General features: G+C 33.9%; 2 protein-coding genes across 2 annotated transcripts; both read right to left on the bottom strand.

Annotated features, from left to right (window-relative positions):
* Positions 1–1,604: 1,604 nt before the first annotated feature.
* Positions 1,605–11,643, bottom strand: LOC121249219 (deSI-like protein At4g17486). The gene is made up of 7 exons (XM_041147939.1): positions 11,587–11,643; positions 11,137–11,232; positions 10,853–10,912; positions 3,837–3,930; positions 3,003–3,086; positions 1,989–2,250; positions 1,605–1,810 (listed from the first exon to the last, which is right to left on the bottom strand). The coding sequence occupies exons 1-7, from the start codon at positions 11,641–11,643 to the stop codon at positions 1,738–1,740; spliced, it is 726 nt and encodes a 241-aa protein (XP_041003873.1). The 3' UTR covers positions 1,605–1,737.
* LOC121248270 (two-component response regulator ORR23-like) lies at positions 10,326–17,056 on the bottom strand. Its single transcript, XM_041146677.1, is given in 10 exon segments — positions 10,326–10,666; positions 10,853–10,912; positions 11,137–11,232; positions 11,587–11,694; positions 11,842–13,040; positions 14,587–14,663; positions 14,777–15,103; positions 15,106–15,189; positions 15,434–15,580; positions 16,734–17,056. Coding segments are annotated over 7 exon segments (2,001 nt in total). The 5' UTR covers positions 16,888–17,056; the 3' UTR covers positions 10,326–10,666; positions 10,853–10,912; positions 11,137–11,232; positions 11,587–11,681.
* Between the last annotated feature and the right edge of the window lie 832 nt (positions 17,057–17,888).

Genomic DNA, 17,888 nt, shown 5'->3' with positions numbered 1-17,888 from the left:
AATTTCCTTTTGCAGCAATTAGATTGTTATCCAAAATGGTTTTGAAATTAAAAACTTAATAATTGAAACAATGACAAATTTAATTAGATTGAGAACCAAAAAATCTATTTATACTTAAGAAAAATTTACAAAAAAATTACTTCTCTACATGACAGTTATTGATATATTGAAAATTATGAAATTTAAAATTTAAAATTTAAATTTAAAAACAAAATTGACAATATGAATTTTGTAAGTAAAAATGTAAGTAAAAATTATAAATATATATAGTATTACTTTTTGAGAAATAATCTATGAAATTTACAAAAAAATTATTTCTCTACATGACAGTTATTGATATATTGAAAATTATAAAATTTAAAATTTAAAATTTGAATTTAAAAACAAAATTGACAATATAAATTTTATAAGTAAAAGTGTAAGTAAAAATTATAAATATATATAGCATTACTTTTTGAGAAATAATCTATGAGCCCCTTCAAAATAATTTTTAGAATTATTTTTTAAAAGATATGCCTTTCCAAACAGCATATGAAAAGTTTTTATTATACAGAACATCAAAATACGTTAGGGAGACAAGCTCCTAGGAAGCCGAACCTGAGTTTTATTGAGGGTCCGTATTGCAAACAATACTTTCAGAAATGATGCATAGCGGAAAACCCGTAAATACAAAGGTTTCGGATGCAAATTGAGGGTTATTAATAACGCAACAAATCTTAGAAGAACTCACGAATGGTAGCAAGCCACGTGTTTTAGTGACCGTTACTTCCGTCTGAAACCACGTGCTGTTTGTCTTGGTGCCACTCTCAGAAAATATCTTCGTTATTTATCAGCTGACCAGAAAAAGTTGGACTTGGGCTTGGGCTTCTTCTCGGGCTCAGGACTAGCAGGCTACGCATAATGGCCCATGTTCTGAGATTTTTGAAGTTTACATTTTTATCTAATCATTTAATTAATTTTCTAGCAAAAATAAAACACACAACCTCAAAAGTTTGTGTTAAAAATATTCCACTAAGTTTTTCTCTTCAACACGTTGATAATGGGTCCAAATAATTTTAAAAAAAAATAATAAAAAATAGCTACAAAACTTTCTCAATAGTTTTCATGGACCTATCTTTTTTCACAAATTCCAAAAAAATAAAAACTCAGATCAAGAAATTCTCTCAACAATTAGAAAAATCTTCAAGAATATTGTCCTCCGATTATAGCCTAAAATCTTACAAACCCAAGATTACAAAAGGCTACGAATTTTGCGATGCGAGAGGAAGCCTTTAATGCATTGAAGAAAGAAAACGGCCATTATAATATGCATATATCGTACATATATATATACTAGTAAGGGCAAACACGTGCAATGCACGTGTGCCTAATTGCAAAAACATGAAAAATATTTTTAAAAATAGAAATTTCTTGTAAAAACATGTAATAAGAAATTGAGAGAAAATAACCTAATAATAAAATAATATACATGCCAAAATAAAGTAACACACATCAATCGTAGTAATATACATGCCAAAATAAAATTAGCTAATCATATATCTCAACTATACATCTCAAAATAAAGTAATATATGCATCAACCATAGTAATATATACATCCAAAAAATGTTCACGTTCAAAAGGAAGAAAGCTGTGTTTATGAATTTGAAGGTCTTTTGTTATGCAAGCAGCAGTAATACTTCAAAGGGTCTATTCCAATTGTTGCATCAATGACTTTGCCACCTTGGCAGTTGCAGCACTAACGGCAGTTGCAGAAAGGTGGAGTTTGAGCAATGGCGTCAATTCTGGCGAAAAATGTGGTGTTTTGCCACCTTTGTCAACAAAAAATCTACATTGTTAAAGTTCTAGATTTAAAAAGAAAAAAAGCATTATACAATATTCTAACAAGTAAGTAAACGGTTCATACATAAAAACAACAACAACAAAAATGTAAAAAAATGCAATCTTATGGTCAGTGTCTTACTAAGTCGGGCGAGTCTGTTGACCCACCTAGGAATGGGTTTTCTTATCAATTTGGTACACACGTCATTGTAGAAATGGTTGCAGTTTTTCGTGATAAGATAGTAAGTGTTTCCACAGTACCCTTTAGCTAATTTCTCCATAAAGGCATGGACCTCCTTGGGACCTAGATCAGTTCTTCCTATCAATATCGATTTCCTGAATGTGAAACCAGGACAACACTTAGGTTCCACTTCAAAAACCCCTGAAGTTCCATGATCATGTGCTCCAAATGCATATTCAACATCATGAACTGTACCAAAATTAACAAGAAAATCCTACAACCATCGAAAAAGTAAAAATCTAGAACTGCTTAGGATTTGATGGAGTTAACAAATAAGGATATCTACTACAAGATTAGAAAAAAAAAAAAAAAAGCATATCTACTACAGAATTTAATTCCCTCATTTACCATTTATTTGGCTGCCGAAAATTAAGGGTCACAAAATAGTTTCATCCATGATTTTCTTGTTTGCTAGAATATTAAGAAACTCGAGCCAACCCAAATAAAGCCACATAGTTAGATATATTTATTTAATTAAACTTTTTCTTTTCCTCACTTTCCAAACAAAGAAATAATCATGCATACAACACAATTACTTTTCTTTGGAATATATCACTCCTTACTCGATCCTACAAAAAAAAAACTAAAGACGCATGCATATTAATAAAAATCTCCACGGTAAATTCATCAATTTCTAAGCATCCAGAAGAAAAAAAAATCTGGGTTTCCATCACTCAGCTCCTAAACAAACAGACTACAGATCTGAACTTGAACCCAAGAAGAAAAATGCAACAAAACATGGAATAATAGGCATCTTATGACAGCCCCAAGTTCAATTAGCCGTTAAAAACCTAGCTTTTCATTTCTCTCATTCATCTTCCTTTACTATCTTAGAACCGAAAACCCTAAAAAACGTTTAAAATAAATAAACGACCCATGATTTAAAAAAGGAAAATAAACAGATAAATATAATATAGCCCATGCTATAAAAAAAATCTCACCTTGCACGCCGGAATGGTAGACCCCAAGGCCGAGCCAGTATGCGTAGCCATTAATCGACGTCAGATCGTAAACATTGAGATAAGCTGGACAATAGACTCCAGCTTTGAATAGTTTGATGTTACATGAAGAGAACCAGAAGATTTGGTGGTGATAAAAGAGGGTATATTGAAACTATCTCCTGCAAGTAAAAAAGATTCAATATCATGGAAAGAAAACATCATAATCCCTTTGCGGAATCACAAACCAAAGTACTTCAAATTTTGTAGATTAACTTCTTAACATACAAAGGCAATATACACAACCGCAAGAGATCAAAAAATCCTGCTAGCGAAAACTGATTATCAAGTGGGTCCAACTCTAAAGTTAGTCTCATTTTGCTTTGCTTTACACATAAGCAGGACCATATAATGAGGTGCACTATTATTGAAATATTGGTTTTTTCAAAATTTTCCAGGTTCAACAATCTGGATTGCTATACTTTGCTAAAATTTTCCCACATTCCTATAAGAGCATTATGATTGAAATTCTTCATGTGCATCTGTTGAGTGCAAGAAAAGTAATCCCTATTCAAGGATTTTGCAAAAAGTCCTTACACAATACTTTAAAAACTCCCTATATCAATCCCACGAACAAAAAATCCGCTAGATAAACCAAATATATTAGAAAATCATAAACACAAATAATAAAAAGATGCAAATATAAATACAAAAGACAAATATGAAATCATATAAGCAACTTCATATTTAAACAAATTGAGAAAGTTAAGAGATACCAACAACAACAAGAAGCTCAAATGGAAAAGCAAGGAACCAGAGGCTGGATCTGTTGCAGACGGTGGTTGGCAGCTCGATGGATCTTTCTTACGGTGACAGCACGGCGGCTACGCAGAAATCGATAGAGAGCTGCTGCTAGCTCCTTCAAGAAGAACTGCAAGGAAAAAAAAAACGGAACCCACAACGAACAGAAAAACAAAAAGAAAACAAAATCCAAACTTGGCTTTCGGATTCACACCGTCTCGACGAGAGAAAGAACAATACAATGCAAGAAAAATACAACAAACAGAAGAAGCGAATAAAAATTTCAAAATAGATCTTCAAATCAAGAAGCAACAAACACGGTGGTTTGAGAACCCCATGCGTTTCCTTTAACAGCGCGTCGGCGCAACGCGCAGCTCCGATTGGCTCCCAATTCTATCGACCACAAGATCGGCGGGTGAGGCTTCTCCCGGTGGTACGCGTGTCGGAAGATGGTCACCGGAGAAGCTCGAAACGGCTACTCCTTTATTCGGCAAAAAACGTGAAAAAAAAAAAAAAACAAACGAGACCACCGGAGACGACGAAGGGCCTGTGAGAAGAAGGAGGAGAGGAAGAGGAAGAAGGAGCCGAAGCTCTCCTTCCCCCGTTCGGGCGAGCGAGTTTTTAGAGAGAGATGTCTGGTTTCCAGAGAAGGAACTTTCTAGAGAAGGCTGGGTTTGAGAGAGGCATTTTCGAATGGACCATAAAAACGCAGATTGCTACGTTTTAACACCGTTTGATAGTCACTTAACTGAAAACAAGAATTTCCGTTAAGCTCCGTTAAATAGCCACTTATATATATAGAAGATATATATATATATATATATATATATATATATATATACTTGTAATTGGTTGGCACTTGAAAATACAATTATTCCAAATACACCAAGTAGAAAGTATGAGTACTGGACAAAGGACCACAGACAGGCCAACAATAGTAGCATTCTGGAGTCTGGCCCGTCGATCATGAATTGCTCTCGCAATGAATAAAGCTACTCAGCTACCGATTCCTTTAAGCTACATAGCACACCTGACGTGTCTAAATCCGATTTAAATCCAAGTCACGGTTCAACACGAAAAACTCGATCTCCCCCAACTCCAATTTTGTCTCTCGCTTCCCTCCCCTTGGAAATTTTTTGTTATGCAAAACTTGTAATCACGCCAAAATTTTCCCTTCCCTCACTCTATTCTCTCAGAATCACGCCAGAAGTCATCTCTTCCCTCAAATCTTGTGTACGACGTCACTATCTTCCTTCCCCTCTGAACTCGTCTCTTTCCTCGCTATCTTCCTCAAAACTTGTCCCATGGAAGTCGTCTCTTCCTTCCCACTGAGCTCTATTCTCTCTCTCTTGCATTCATACTCCAGATCTGTGAAGTCAAATTAGCGTCGAAGAGAAACCACACTTGATTCCAGATCTGCAATTGTTTTGTGATTTATTATTTTTTTTTTAACTTTTGCATGAATGTTTGAGTATTTTTTTATGCCCATCAGCTCGAAGAGGCCATGTTTGGCTCAGTAAGTGAGGGAATCGACGAGAATGGAAAGAGAGATTTTGGAGGTGGGTTTCTAAGCTGTGAAAAAGACACATGATTTGAACGATCAGCGTGTGGGTCCAACGTTGGATTGATCTTCATGAGCTCCTCTTGGGTTAAACTTGTGATGGAAGAAGCAGCTTCACTAGAAGAAGTAGCAGTAATAGTATAAAGTGGTGCAACGAAAGGTTGGAAGACATGGAGATGATTTTGAAGGAAATGAGAGAAGTTGAAGCTGTTTCAATGGGAGAGATTTCATTTTGATTCCAACTACTTCTTTTCCTGTGCAGCTATGTGTGCTGTGTAGGTAGAGAATAATAACACCAAAACGCACGTTTTAATTATTAAAAATAAAAAACAATAATAATATTACACGTAAGGTGTGCTGTGTAGGCGGATGTATGGAACGACTCTTTAAAAAAACAAAAGAAAGAGAGAGAGTTCTTTCTAGCCAAGTATTTCTTTTAGGGATCAAAACCCTAATACGGAGAAGGAAGACTTTGTTTAAGGACCAAAACCCAAACCTGAAGTTGTTTATCGTGGAGAAGGAAGACTCTAGATTTGTAAAGTCTAGTTTTTTCTATTAGAAGGAAGCGTGCAGTGGACCAGTGAGTAGTAGATAAGCACTCGAAACTCCAAAGTCTTCCTTCTTCAATATCAAGGCTTTCCTTCCTTTTCTTGACTTGAAGCACTTGGTACAAATTTCTTCTGCTGCAAACATATTTCTTCTAGTACATGCAAATCTGATAGTTTTAGATTTCATCTTGTATGGATTTTTTCGGATGGGAGAAGACGCACTCATATGGAAAAAAATATTCTTCTTCCTGAAAAAAGCTAGAAGACGCAAAAGACACATAAAGAGAAAGAAGATACACTCAGTTGGGAGAAGATGCGGTAGAGAAAGAAGAGGCATTGGAAGAGACATTGGGAGAAGATGCAGAACAAGAGAGGGGCAGTTGTGACCAAAATGAACTTACACTTTGCCTCTCGGTAAAAATAATGAAAAATAACTTTTTGCGACTCTGAAAATGGCCGAAAAATGTAGTAAATGCGCTGCAAAAACTTTTTCCCGTCAATTTGTTTATGACGAGAAAAAGTTTATTGCATCGATCCTTATTGCACACAAATAGATTAACTATTTGCGGCATTTTTAGTCACCGCAAATAATCATATGTTCTGCTGCAAAAATCCATTACAACAGTTGATTTTTGTTGTCGCAATATGTATTTGCTGCGATTTTTGTTGTCACAATACTTATTTGCGGCCTTTTATGTCAACGCAAATAAATATTTGAGTCAACAAAATTGTCGCAAATAACTATGGATTTGTCGCAAATACTTATTTGCGACAATAAAATAACCATTGTTATGGGATTTGGACTAAATTTGATTGTCGCAAATATATATTTGCGGCGATATGATTTTCTGTAAATAAGTATTTGTCACAAGAGAATTATTTCCTAAGAGTAGTAATAGCCTGAAATAGTATGTTACAAAATAAAATAAAAAATAATAATATTGAAACAAAATACATAAAAAAAGTATACATCTTACGTTATATTACAATCTATAAAGCAATTGCATTATATTCTAAGCATGCGTGCAACTTTAGAATATTGATGGCATATCAAAGTACAAAGCACATCAAGTCCAACATACTTGGTGAAATCTCTGTTGCTGGATCAACTTAGTACATCTAGACAATAGATAATAGCTCAACAAGCTGCCTTATCCATATGTTAGTCATTTCTTTCTCAAGCCACAACCACCTTTGAAGCCTCCAAATTTTGGTCGCAACTACTCTAAGCAATAGCTACAATAGCAAGAGAGATCAATCGCCATTCAGTAGTAAAGAAATTCAACACCCTATAAAGACACATAGATATGTTGGAAACCAAAAATAGAAGCTCCAAACCAGGAATAACAATAAGAACTATAGCAAACGGGAAGAACAATTTCTAGCCTTAACCCATTCAGCTGCTTTGATTCTTACTATTTTCTCATTGATCAATTTCATCACTCCATATTTATTCTTGGCCATAATAGCTCGAAGAACTCAACCATAAGAGCCTGGAAACATTAGCATTTGATGATTGAAAGCTCACTAGTAATTGCTTGATCTGCATACTAGAATAATTAGTGCAAACAAAAAAATAAAAAATAAAAACAGCAATTAAATGGTAATACCTCTCGATTTTGGTTGATCTCAATAGTCCACACCATTTCCAACAACCCAGATATCATTTTATTTTTGTGGTCTGGGGTAGGTAAAATTTCTTCTTGTAGCCATCTTTCAAAGTTCGACTTTAAAGCTTTTGACATGTTTAGGACATTAGAAACAAATACATAACATCAAAAAAATCATGGAATAATGAAGAAAATAATGTGAACACGAAATTTTTAACATGAGAATGCTGCTTCATGGAAACAAGTCGACAAATGTTATGTTTTGCAATCCTGTTATTGCAGGGTCTAAGGAGGAAAATACTTTATGTGTGAACTTCTCCATAACAAATGGATAATTTATAGGAAATGTTTGAAAAAAATATGTAATTACATAGTATCACAAGTTATTGATATCATAGAGGGAAAATGGCAGTTGCAATGTTTCTCCATTATTAACAAAATCATTAAAGAAGTTTCGTCATGTTAAAGATCATGAAAGTAATTAACATGACGAAACTTTTGTTTCCCGTTCATGATTTTTATTCACCAGGATCTTTGGCCAACAGACAATATCTTATCATCCAAAATTGCTTTTCTACACACACCATGGAGGAATGTCTTTTTATTTCTGAATTTAGGAAAAAACACATTGTTCCCAAGTCTACACAATCCATAATTTATATTTCTTCCATAGAAACTTCTTCCTAAACCTTTCTCCTAGCTCAAACCATGGTGGAAAGAAACGAGAGAACCCCATATAACATTTCTGAAGATGCTCCATAAATATTTCCCAATTTGTTTCAGATTAATCAATTAGTGCACTCCATCATGCTCCAGTTAAGTATTTAAAACACGAGCATTCGACTTGCAAAACTCCATTGTTAACATTGCAATTCAAGTGACATAAAGATTCCTTTCTCAGATCTTAAATTGCTCCACAATTGATCACCTATGTAACAATAACTGATAATTACCAATAAAATAACTAGTTTTCACTTAAATAGTACAATCTAGCAGACGGGAAATATAGATAATGCTATTGCTCTATAATAAGGATGTCTACAAATATAGTCCATTTATTCTACCTTCTTGAAAAGAATTGAAGAACACACAAGTCTAGATTTTGAGGCAATATTCACAGACAACCACCCCTCAGGGAAAAAAAAAGACTGTAGCAATAGTTAAATTTACACAATTCATATATATAGCTCTTATCAAACATTAAATGAAAGAATTTATATCAACCTAGTTCAATTTCAAGAAAATAAATCCAAGCAGACAAGGCTGTAAATTGCAATAGCCATCATGTCCATCAATTCACGGCATTTCCAACTCCATGCCATACTGCTACCAATGTAGTATGCACATTGTTTGCATTATTAACATCACAACCTTCTTTGCCTCTTCATTGTTCTTCTTTAAAAAAAGAATAATACATCAAATTTGTCTATCATAAGTGCTTTTAGCTTCTACTAGCAATAAAAGTGGCCTAATTGCAGAGAAATTGATAAGTAGTATGCTTATAGATATCGAAAGTCAAAGCCTACGAAAAGGTTCAAAACATGGCACTGAAACACATACATAGGAAGCTAATATCATTACTTAGAGTAAGCTTTTAAAATTTAATTACCTTTGGTTTTGAATTTTTTCAGCTAATATCATTACTGTCTATCTAGCTGTTGCTTGAGCAGCTCGGAGATCATGGCCGGGTGGGATCAATTAATTTGCTGATTAAAGATCAAGAAAGAACATTTTCTTCTCAAATACTTGCTAGCTAGCTGCATGCATGCTGCCCAACTACCAGATCAGATGATGGTCCCAAATTAATCCTCTAGAAAATCTAAGGTCTAAAGCCACGAAGATTTTATTTATTTTTTCAATAATTTGATTATAATATCGTATCGTATATAGATTCATAATGAAAATCTTTAATGATCAGTCATTTGTCCAAATTAATGAGAGAGAGAGATCAATATTCGTATTGCATGCCGTGGGTGGGTGCTAACTTTGGATCAGAGTCGGCCTCCAAGTACATACGTCTAGTACTTACATGTGTTATTCTTTCAATTTGGGGACTAGATCAAAGGAAAGGTTAATTTTTATAGATGGTAAGAGTAGACCAAGAGAATTGGGAGTTTCACTTCTCTATACAATAGGTTTTGGGGTATCCATATATATTCTTTCACCCAAAAAAAAAAATAAAAAATAAAAATCAAGAGTACCTTTCTTCTTATAATCAAATTAATGCAAGTCCATATTTTAATTTACAAGTGAATATTTGTTGTTTTGAAGATACACATAAGTCGGCTTTGAGAATATTTTATATTATTTGAAAGGGAAAAAAAAAAATAAAGTTGGATACATTATCTTAAGTTCATGTAACGTATATATAACGTTGTGTCAAACTTGAACCATTTAATTTAATATAGTAATTGAAATTTCAAGAATTCTACCGTACGTAGAGATCTCATAAAAAATAATTTACAGTAGAATTCATTGTAAGATCAACTACTACATAGAAAATGGAACTAATCCATACATGATATTTATACCACTTACGGGATATCACAACAAGAAAAATGAATATTTAAGATGAGTAATTTGCGATAAAAATAACTATTTACCATGATAATAAACTCATTTCGATAGAAAATTATCATTGTACGTCGTTATTATATATAAGTTATAACTGGCCAAAAGTATACGTTATTTTGTAGTCCGATTAATATTTAACGAATCAACTATTTTTTTTTTATAAGAAAGAAAAACTGAATACTTAAATTGTCACAGAGAGAGAGAGATGGCGCGCACTCACATATATATATACAGGGTAAATATTATTTATAAGTTTCCTACTTGGTTTCATACTGGTAATGAGCGAAAAGAGTCACATTACAAGCTGCACAACGAAAATAAACAAAAGGCACTTGCAAAGTTCGATTACCACAGAACCATAACTGAGTTAAAAATTAAACTGCGCAATTCCTATATTATTATTTGAAATCCAGTCAGTCAACTAGGATGCATAGTACTGTTTCTCGATCAGCCACCGGATATTTTAGATCCTCGCCATCCATGCATGCAGCCTCAGCTTACTCCCTGATCATCAGCTACTAGCTATGGCCCAAGACCGAACAAGAAATCCATGAACTCCTCTTCCGGCCATTCCTTAACAAAAATCATTTCCAAACTTGCATTAGAAAAAACTAAACGATCGAATTAATTCGAAACTACAAAATACATTTTTTTTTTTATTGATCTGTATGGAAGAAAATAAAAGCTCTTTATGATCCCCATATATGCATGCCTGAATGAGAAATATTATATCACTTCAGGAGGTACTGTATTCTTTACCTGATCGTTAATGCAATTTATAAGATCATCATCCTTCTCCAGTTCTCTGTCGTTTTCTTGCTGTACGCATTTTAAGAAATAGGTTAGGATTAGGAGAGAAAAAGTGCATGCGTTTCAACCCGATCGATCTTTAGATTTATTTATTTTTTTTCTCTCTTCAGAGTTTATCTAAACCTATTGATCTATTCTATATTTCTAAGATTATATAAAATGCTTGTAATGAAGTACGAGCTATATATACATGCTTGGGACAAAAAAAAGGGAAAGCTATATTTATAAATTACCTGGTTGGAGTGTTGATCAAGCTGGATGTTCTTCTCTGGATCATGATACACATTGCTTTCAAAGACTGCATTCGGTAGCTGTTCATTGGCCCGATTCTACACATGATTGTGTGACAACACATTTGGCATCAATTACGAACAATCACATGGACAATGTTCCTTGTTTAAGACGACTTGTAAATTAAGGAAATGGATTGAAGTGAAAAGTTGAAACAATATATATATATCCAATTTCCACTTCAGATTAAGATAATTAATTTTTGAGTATTAACAAAAATTTGACCATGAAGATTGATTTTTTCATCCATCTTAACAGTCAAATTTTAGTGGATTATATTCTCATTTGAAAAATATTGATAGTTGAGGGTGTAATCAGAAACTTTTAATAGTTTAGACTGTAAAGTAAAAGAAATGATAATTATTTATGGATAAAAGTATAATTAGAGATACCTGGTCAAGGGATGGTACTTCACTCAAAAGTGGATTCTCTTCAATGTCGTCATTCATATTTTCAACACAGGATGATGAACCGGAAATGTCATAATTCACTTGGGATTCCTGTGATGATCATCATGATCAGAATATTTACAGAAGTCAGAAGCAATCATGCATGCATGCAGGTTTATGAAGCCTACATTGCGTAAAGAAATCGAGTTATTAATAAATGAAATTCTGCTAAACGAGAACAAATTTGGGTCTTCTTACACATTGATAAGGAAGCAGCTGGTTGAAGCTTTGCTCCAAGAAAAGATCACTGAGATCATCTTCCCCAATTGTTGCCCCTGATCAGAAATTCCACTGAGGGTTGAAATGTTATTGAGCAGAATATCAGAGCCATAATGATTAGTAAATTCTCCTCGATTCGAAAGACCATATTGTTGCTGCGCCTGAGGCGCCATCAACAAAGCATTTTCATGTTGATTGGCAGTGCTTTCGTCAATTAACACTGGTGGCAATTGATTTGCATTCTCCAACCCTGGCGCAGAAGAAGAACGCCCTCCTTGAGTCATATAACCAGAAGTCCCAATATTCCCCATAGGTGCAACAGCAATATTGTTATTCTTCCCAGCCAACAAGCCATAGCCATGATCACCACTTGGACCCGTAAAAACTAGCTGCCCTTCATTGCTTAATTTGATGCCAGCATAAGAAGTACCGTTAGTAAAGCTAGAATTTGGGGGTGGATTAGAACTATTTGCAGTCCCCATTAATAGTTCAGATATCCCAAAGTTGCAGTTAATTGGGGAGCTGGTTAAAAGTCCCTGCCTTTGTTCATTTTGTTGTGGGTATGTGGGAATTGAATTTGCACCATTCATAAGGCTGTCCGTAGCATTCATGTGGCCATGTGCCATATCTCCATTTGACAAAGACATTGATCCAAAATTGTATTTAGGTTGATCGATATCAAATACTGAGCGATTTGCCCGGTAAAGAGGATTTCCGTTGCCAAAAGACTGCTCCCGAAGATTAGCTTGATGGCTGATCAGTGCAGGCCAATGCCCATGCCCTAGTTGAGGCAAATTAAAGTTGGAACTTGGAGCTTGCTTGTCGGGAAAGCGGACAGGGCCGACGTTGGGAGCTTTAAATGAATGTCCAAATCCGTAATGAGGCACAGAGCTGCCATTTGAGGTTGCTCTGTTGGAAAAAAGGAAAGGGTCAATAGTGCTGGGAGCATTAAGAGCCCGCATATTACCACCTAGTCCTCCTTGTTGGAACATTGATGCTCGCATTTGCTGCTGTTCTGGGAATTTTGGATATTGCTGTTGGTGCAGATTTTGCATCACCGAAAACGGAAGCTGGCCAGATGCGAAGCTTGATCTCATGTATCTATCAGCAGACATTGACAAGCCTCTTGAGGCGACGGCACCCTTATCCGCAACTCTTTTCAAGAATATACGATACTTCTGTCATATTCACACACACATATATAGCATCGTTAATTAAGGAAGGATGAAGATTGGAAAAATATTAACAAAAATTTGCATGTAGATGGATGTTTCCATTCATTCGAATTGTGATCAAAGACATATATACAATATGATTTGAAATTAGAATTTGCTTGAATATTGTAGAAAACCTCCTTTCTTTACTATTCTAAATTCTTGATACTGCACTGTTTATATATATAATATATATACGTACGTACTAGTCATGCACCCGCGCGACGTCCGGAAAAAATTGTTATAACATACATAAATTTCTTATTCTGTTTATAACTTGATTGTGTATTAAGTTGTTTAAATATGTATTTTCTTTAATTAATATTTTTAATAAATAAAAAAAAATATATATATATATATATAAATGAAAGAAAACGAAATGTTAATAGATGAAAGAAGATAAAACTTTATAAATAAAAGAAGAATAAATATTTTCGACCTTTCAAATTATGGTCATTTAATACAGAGTAAATCTATTCATTATCTTTTTTCTCATTATCCTATAATGTAACATTAGATGATTGAAAACTATTTATTAAAAATTAAGATGATAAATAGCATTATTCTTTAATATATGAATGGATGACGAACGTGGTCCTTTTAAGATTATTCAAATTTATGATCAGTTATTTTGAAAAGTAGAAACTGAAGGGCGGGCCTTTTGTGTATTGAATGATCATTTAAATAATAATTAATGATACATAAAAAGATATTTGTAAAAATTTAAAATCATTCGAATAATTAAAACAAAATTAATTAAAAGTATTGAGGTGGCACAATAGAAGCAAAAGACAATATTACCTTTCAAAATTATATAGTAGGTAATAGATAATATGTATGTGTGAAAAACATCCTATCTTTTTCATCAAAATTAATTCATTTATATATGATGGTGGTCATGCATCTCGTATTAGAGATTATATATAACGTATTAAAACATGAATATATAATAAAGTTCTCATTCTTGTTGTGCAGTCCCCCGGCCACAACGTAACATGACGAGATCAGTTATCCCTATTAATCATGCAGGAAAGATGTAAAAATTAAATAATAATTGCAAAGCTGTTTCTTGTTTCTTATACATCCAACACATCATTAGTGAGTCCCACAATGTTTAAAAAGGTATTAACTTTTTTATATTATAACTATAATAGTGGGTCTCACAAGCAGTACTGTTTTAATACACATGCATGTTTGCAAGTAGAACTATAACGAAAACGACCATAAAGAGAAGAAAACGTACATAAATGCTTTTGGAAATAGGGATAGAAAACTTTATCTCCAGATATATTAATTTATAGAAGGACAACGTTTTATACAATCCCACAGTTCATTATATACAGAATATTTTTTGAATTTTATCATGAGATCATAATTCCCAATTTATCTATATTTAAACATCCAAACACTAATTAATTAAATCATTATGCCCAGGTTTGTCTATGGGAAACATGCATTAATTTGCTATAGCTAGTGATTGCCATCAGATTTCTTTGAAGGAAAACCAAACCTGTAAATGACTTGCTACATTTTCTCTGGTTATGCCAGGCACGTTCATGAACTGGAGAATATTCTTTGGGACAGCCTCTGAAAGAATCAAAATTAAAAAATTAACTATGTTGTTACCAATATATATGTATTATTCGAAGAAAAAACATGGAATCAATTAGCAATTAAGGGATGGCTTATAAATTACGTACTTTCCAAGCCAATGTGTCTTATGGCTTGCAAGAACCGGTTGTGGAGTGAAGTTGTCCAAACCACCTTTGTCTTTTTAGCCTCTTCCCCATCATGATCTTCCTTGCCGGCCTTTTTGGCCGGTGCCTTTCTCTTGGGATCCAGCTTAGTGTTGCCTGTAGTATGCTTTTCTTCATTCACGCAGGATGAAGCAGAATGTACATACTCATGATGATGATCAGATCCTTTCTCACCTGATGAATCTCCCCGGATGCCTCTTATTTGTTCGATAGCAGCAGATCTGCCTTTTTTACCTGCAACAGCGTACTGCCAAACATTCTTGAGATCATTTGGGTTATTGGTTTTACCATGTAGAAAGCAGCCCCATTCTCTAAACTCTTCAATATCACACTTTCTTCGTCATCTGCGGACATCACTGCATGATCAAATAAAAAAAAAAAGTTATGATATCAGACCTCATTCACAAAAAGTACTAATTTGCAGTACCGGTACTTTAATGATCAGTTTTCCTGTACATGTCTAAATATATAAAAGTTTACATGGTTCACTGAAGGCAGCTTGTTGTTTACAAGCAAAACCCTAAGTACTGAACTTGGCTAGAATTAATGCTTTAAAAATCAAATGGTAAGAGATTATTGATGTAAAATGGCAGTACTCACTGATCACAGGTAGTTGGAATTCTTCTTCAACTTCCTTTTGTAATTCAAACCCATTCATTACAGGCATATGTAGATCTGTAACAACAAGGTCGAACTTCTGCATCCGAAGAGTAGCCAAAGCATCGAGTGGGTTTCTAACAGTCACAACTGATGATCAAAATGTAGGAACAGCGTCATCAGTACTTTGGGAAGATGTTATTGCATAAATATGTTATATATATTGGAATTTCTCTTAAGATATTTAAGTACAACTATTGTGCAAAACAAGAAAAGTTCTTGCAGATATATAAAGTCTTAATTTCCAAGTAAGATTAGAAATAATTAATTGAAGCAGCTTGTTATTCAATGGCCTGAAAGGAAATCAACAATTAATATGTAATAAAATTCCCCAAAATTGACCAAAAAAGTTTTATTATTGTTATAACATTTGAAGAAGGAAGATTATAAAATTTCTGTTTGTATGGATGTAAATTCTTCAACGCCTGGATCGTGCCAAGAAGAGAAGGTGAAGTACTAAAGCCTGCCGGAACCGATCGGAACGAAGTCTAGCTAGGGTTTTCTTGTTTCTTCTTCGGAGAACGTCTCGATACTGACACTTGAAAAAAGCAGTTACAGTACTTTTAAAGATACCCATATTGTAATACCAATTAACCATAAAAGCATGACATCCAGTGAAAGGAAGAAGCAAAGGGCCGGGATTGGAAAAGTAGGCATTGGGAGAAAGAAAACAATGAATTATATATCAGAAGTTGGATATATTAATCCGGTGGCGGGCCAAGTATATATATATGGAAGCTCGGATTTTCACTTCAATTTATATGCTTTGCATGTGGCTGAAAACGATGAAGTCTCTTGGCCGAGTGAATTGAAAAACTTGCATGCTATGGCTTACCAAACAGTGCGATATATGAATATCTGCACCTACAACAAAATACTAGAAAAATAAGTTTAGAGGTCTAATAAAGGGAACAAACATCTTTAAGAAATGAAGACCATAAGTACTTCACAGACAAATTAAGAAGAATTAATTTGATCGTTAATTGGCGTATGTAATTTGAAAGGTAAGTAGCCCCAAACAGGCCAGTGATCAAAATCGTCGACACCGATCACCTCTCATGGTAACAGCAGCTAGCTGGGGAACGGATCGAGTATATATCCTTAAATATTGAATATCATCGAACAGGCTGAAGATCATCAGACATGTCAAGATCATCCTCATGACATCCAATATCTGTAAAAGCAATAAACCAAAAGGAATCGAAAAGGCATATATATATATGTATACAATTAATATATATACCTCCATATTTCAGTGCTCTAAGCATCGCTGAAACAATGGCGAGAGATGTAGCGTCATCATCAACAACCAAGATGTGGATATCAACAATGGGAGAAGGGGTAATTAATTGGGTGTTGGACAGAGGTTGAACTGCTCCAAGCTTCTCACATTCCATGATGATTAATCTCAATATGCTTGCTGCTAGGATGCCACAACTGGAAAGAGGGAGATAGTACTTATAGTGTAAGGTGGTGCTAGTTGAATCAAAGTTGGCATAAAGAAGATGCAACAACTGTCAAATGACTGCGTGCGTTTATATGGAGAGATAGGGACAGACAGGCCGGCCGGAGGCCTTATCTGAATCTAAAAGCAATTTTTCTTTTAAAAATTTTCATTTCTAAACAAATGCAGACTGTATTTTATGAAGACAACATACATTCATTACTTCTGGCCTGAATCTTCATGTACTAATTAAATTCAGAAAATCTGGAATAAAATAAAAGATTTAATGCTATCTAGCCAAAATTGGAGATTCTTACATGGAGCCTTTGTAAAGAAGATTTCGCAATCTTTGTTTAAATGACAGTTCCCTGGTTTTCATAATCCGCTTTAGGATCAGTTGTTTTAGCTAGCCTTGAAGTTAATTATAAATTTTCAAGCTTATATATAAAAATGCATGTAGTAGTACTATTTCTCTCTTTTTAATTCATGTGTAGGCCGTAATGAACATTTTTTTCATATATATGATCATGCCAATCAGAGGCTGCCTGTTTATTAAATCCAAAATGACAATTCGATCTAGGAAATTAGACTTAAAGATATAAGCCTTTTCGTTAATTAGTTCCCTTTTATTAGAGTTGTTTTCCTTATAAATTATTTTCCATCAGGAATCACCTCAAATTAATAATTAAAACATGGCCTCTTGCTTTTTTATAATTTATGACAATACAATATGTAATATAATATAGAAAACTATTTTCCTTAGTATTGATCAATGAAATATTTGATTTTAATTAAGGGGAAAGACTAATTACAAAATTATTCAAACTTGTTCTTGAATTAACCATATAGTTACAACAGTTAGGGTTTAATCGTGTCGGAAAAATGATCTTATAACCGTAAATAGAAATAAAACTGAATAAACGACCCGAGCGCGTAGGTCTTGAATTTAACGGT

The sequence above is a fragment of the Juglans microcarpa x Juglans regia genome, chromosome 2D (genome assembly GCF_004785595.1).
Source record: "Juglans microcarpa x Juglans regia isolate MS1-56 chromosome 2D, Jm3101_v1.0, whole genome shotgun sequence".
Classification (NCBI taxonomy): domain Eukaryota; kingdom Viridiplantae; phylum Streptophyta; class Magnoliopsida; order Fagales; family Juglandaceae; genus Juglans; species Juglans microcarpa x Juglans regia.
The sequence above is the reverse complement of the archived record's forward strand: the minus strand, read 5'-3'. Positions and strand labels throughout refer to the sequence as shown.

Bases quoted from the DNA above. Each gene is read 5' to 3' on its own strand.
- LOC121249219 (XM_041147939.1), bottom strand. From the start codon at position 11,643: ATGAATGACGACATTGAAGAGAATCCACTTTTGAGTGAAGTACCATCC. The intron at 2,251-3,002 runs GTGAGATTTTTT...ATTTTGGTACAG, and splicing joins CTACCATTCCGGCGTGCAAG to TTCATGATGTTGAATATGCA. The intron at 1,811-1,988 runs GTGGGTCAACAG...TTGTTGACAAAG, and splicing joins ATAAGAAAACCCATTCCTAG to GTGGCAAAACACCACATTTT.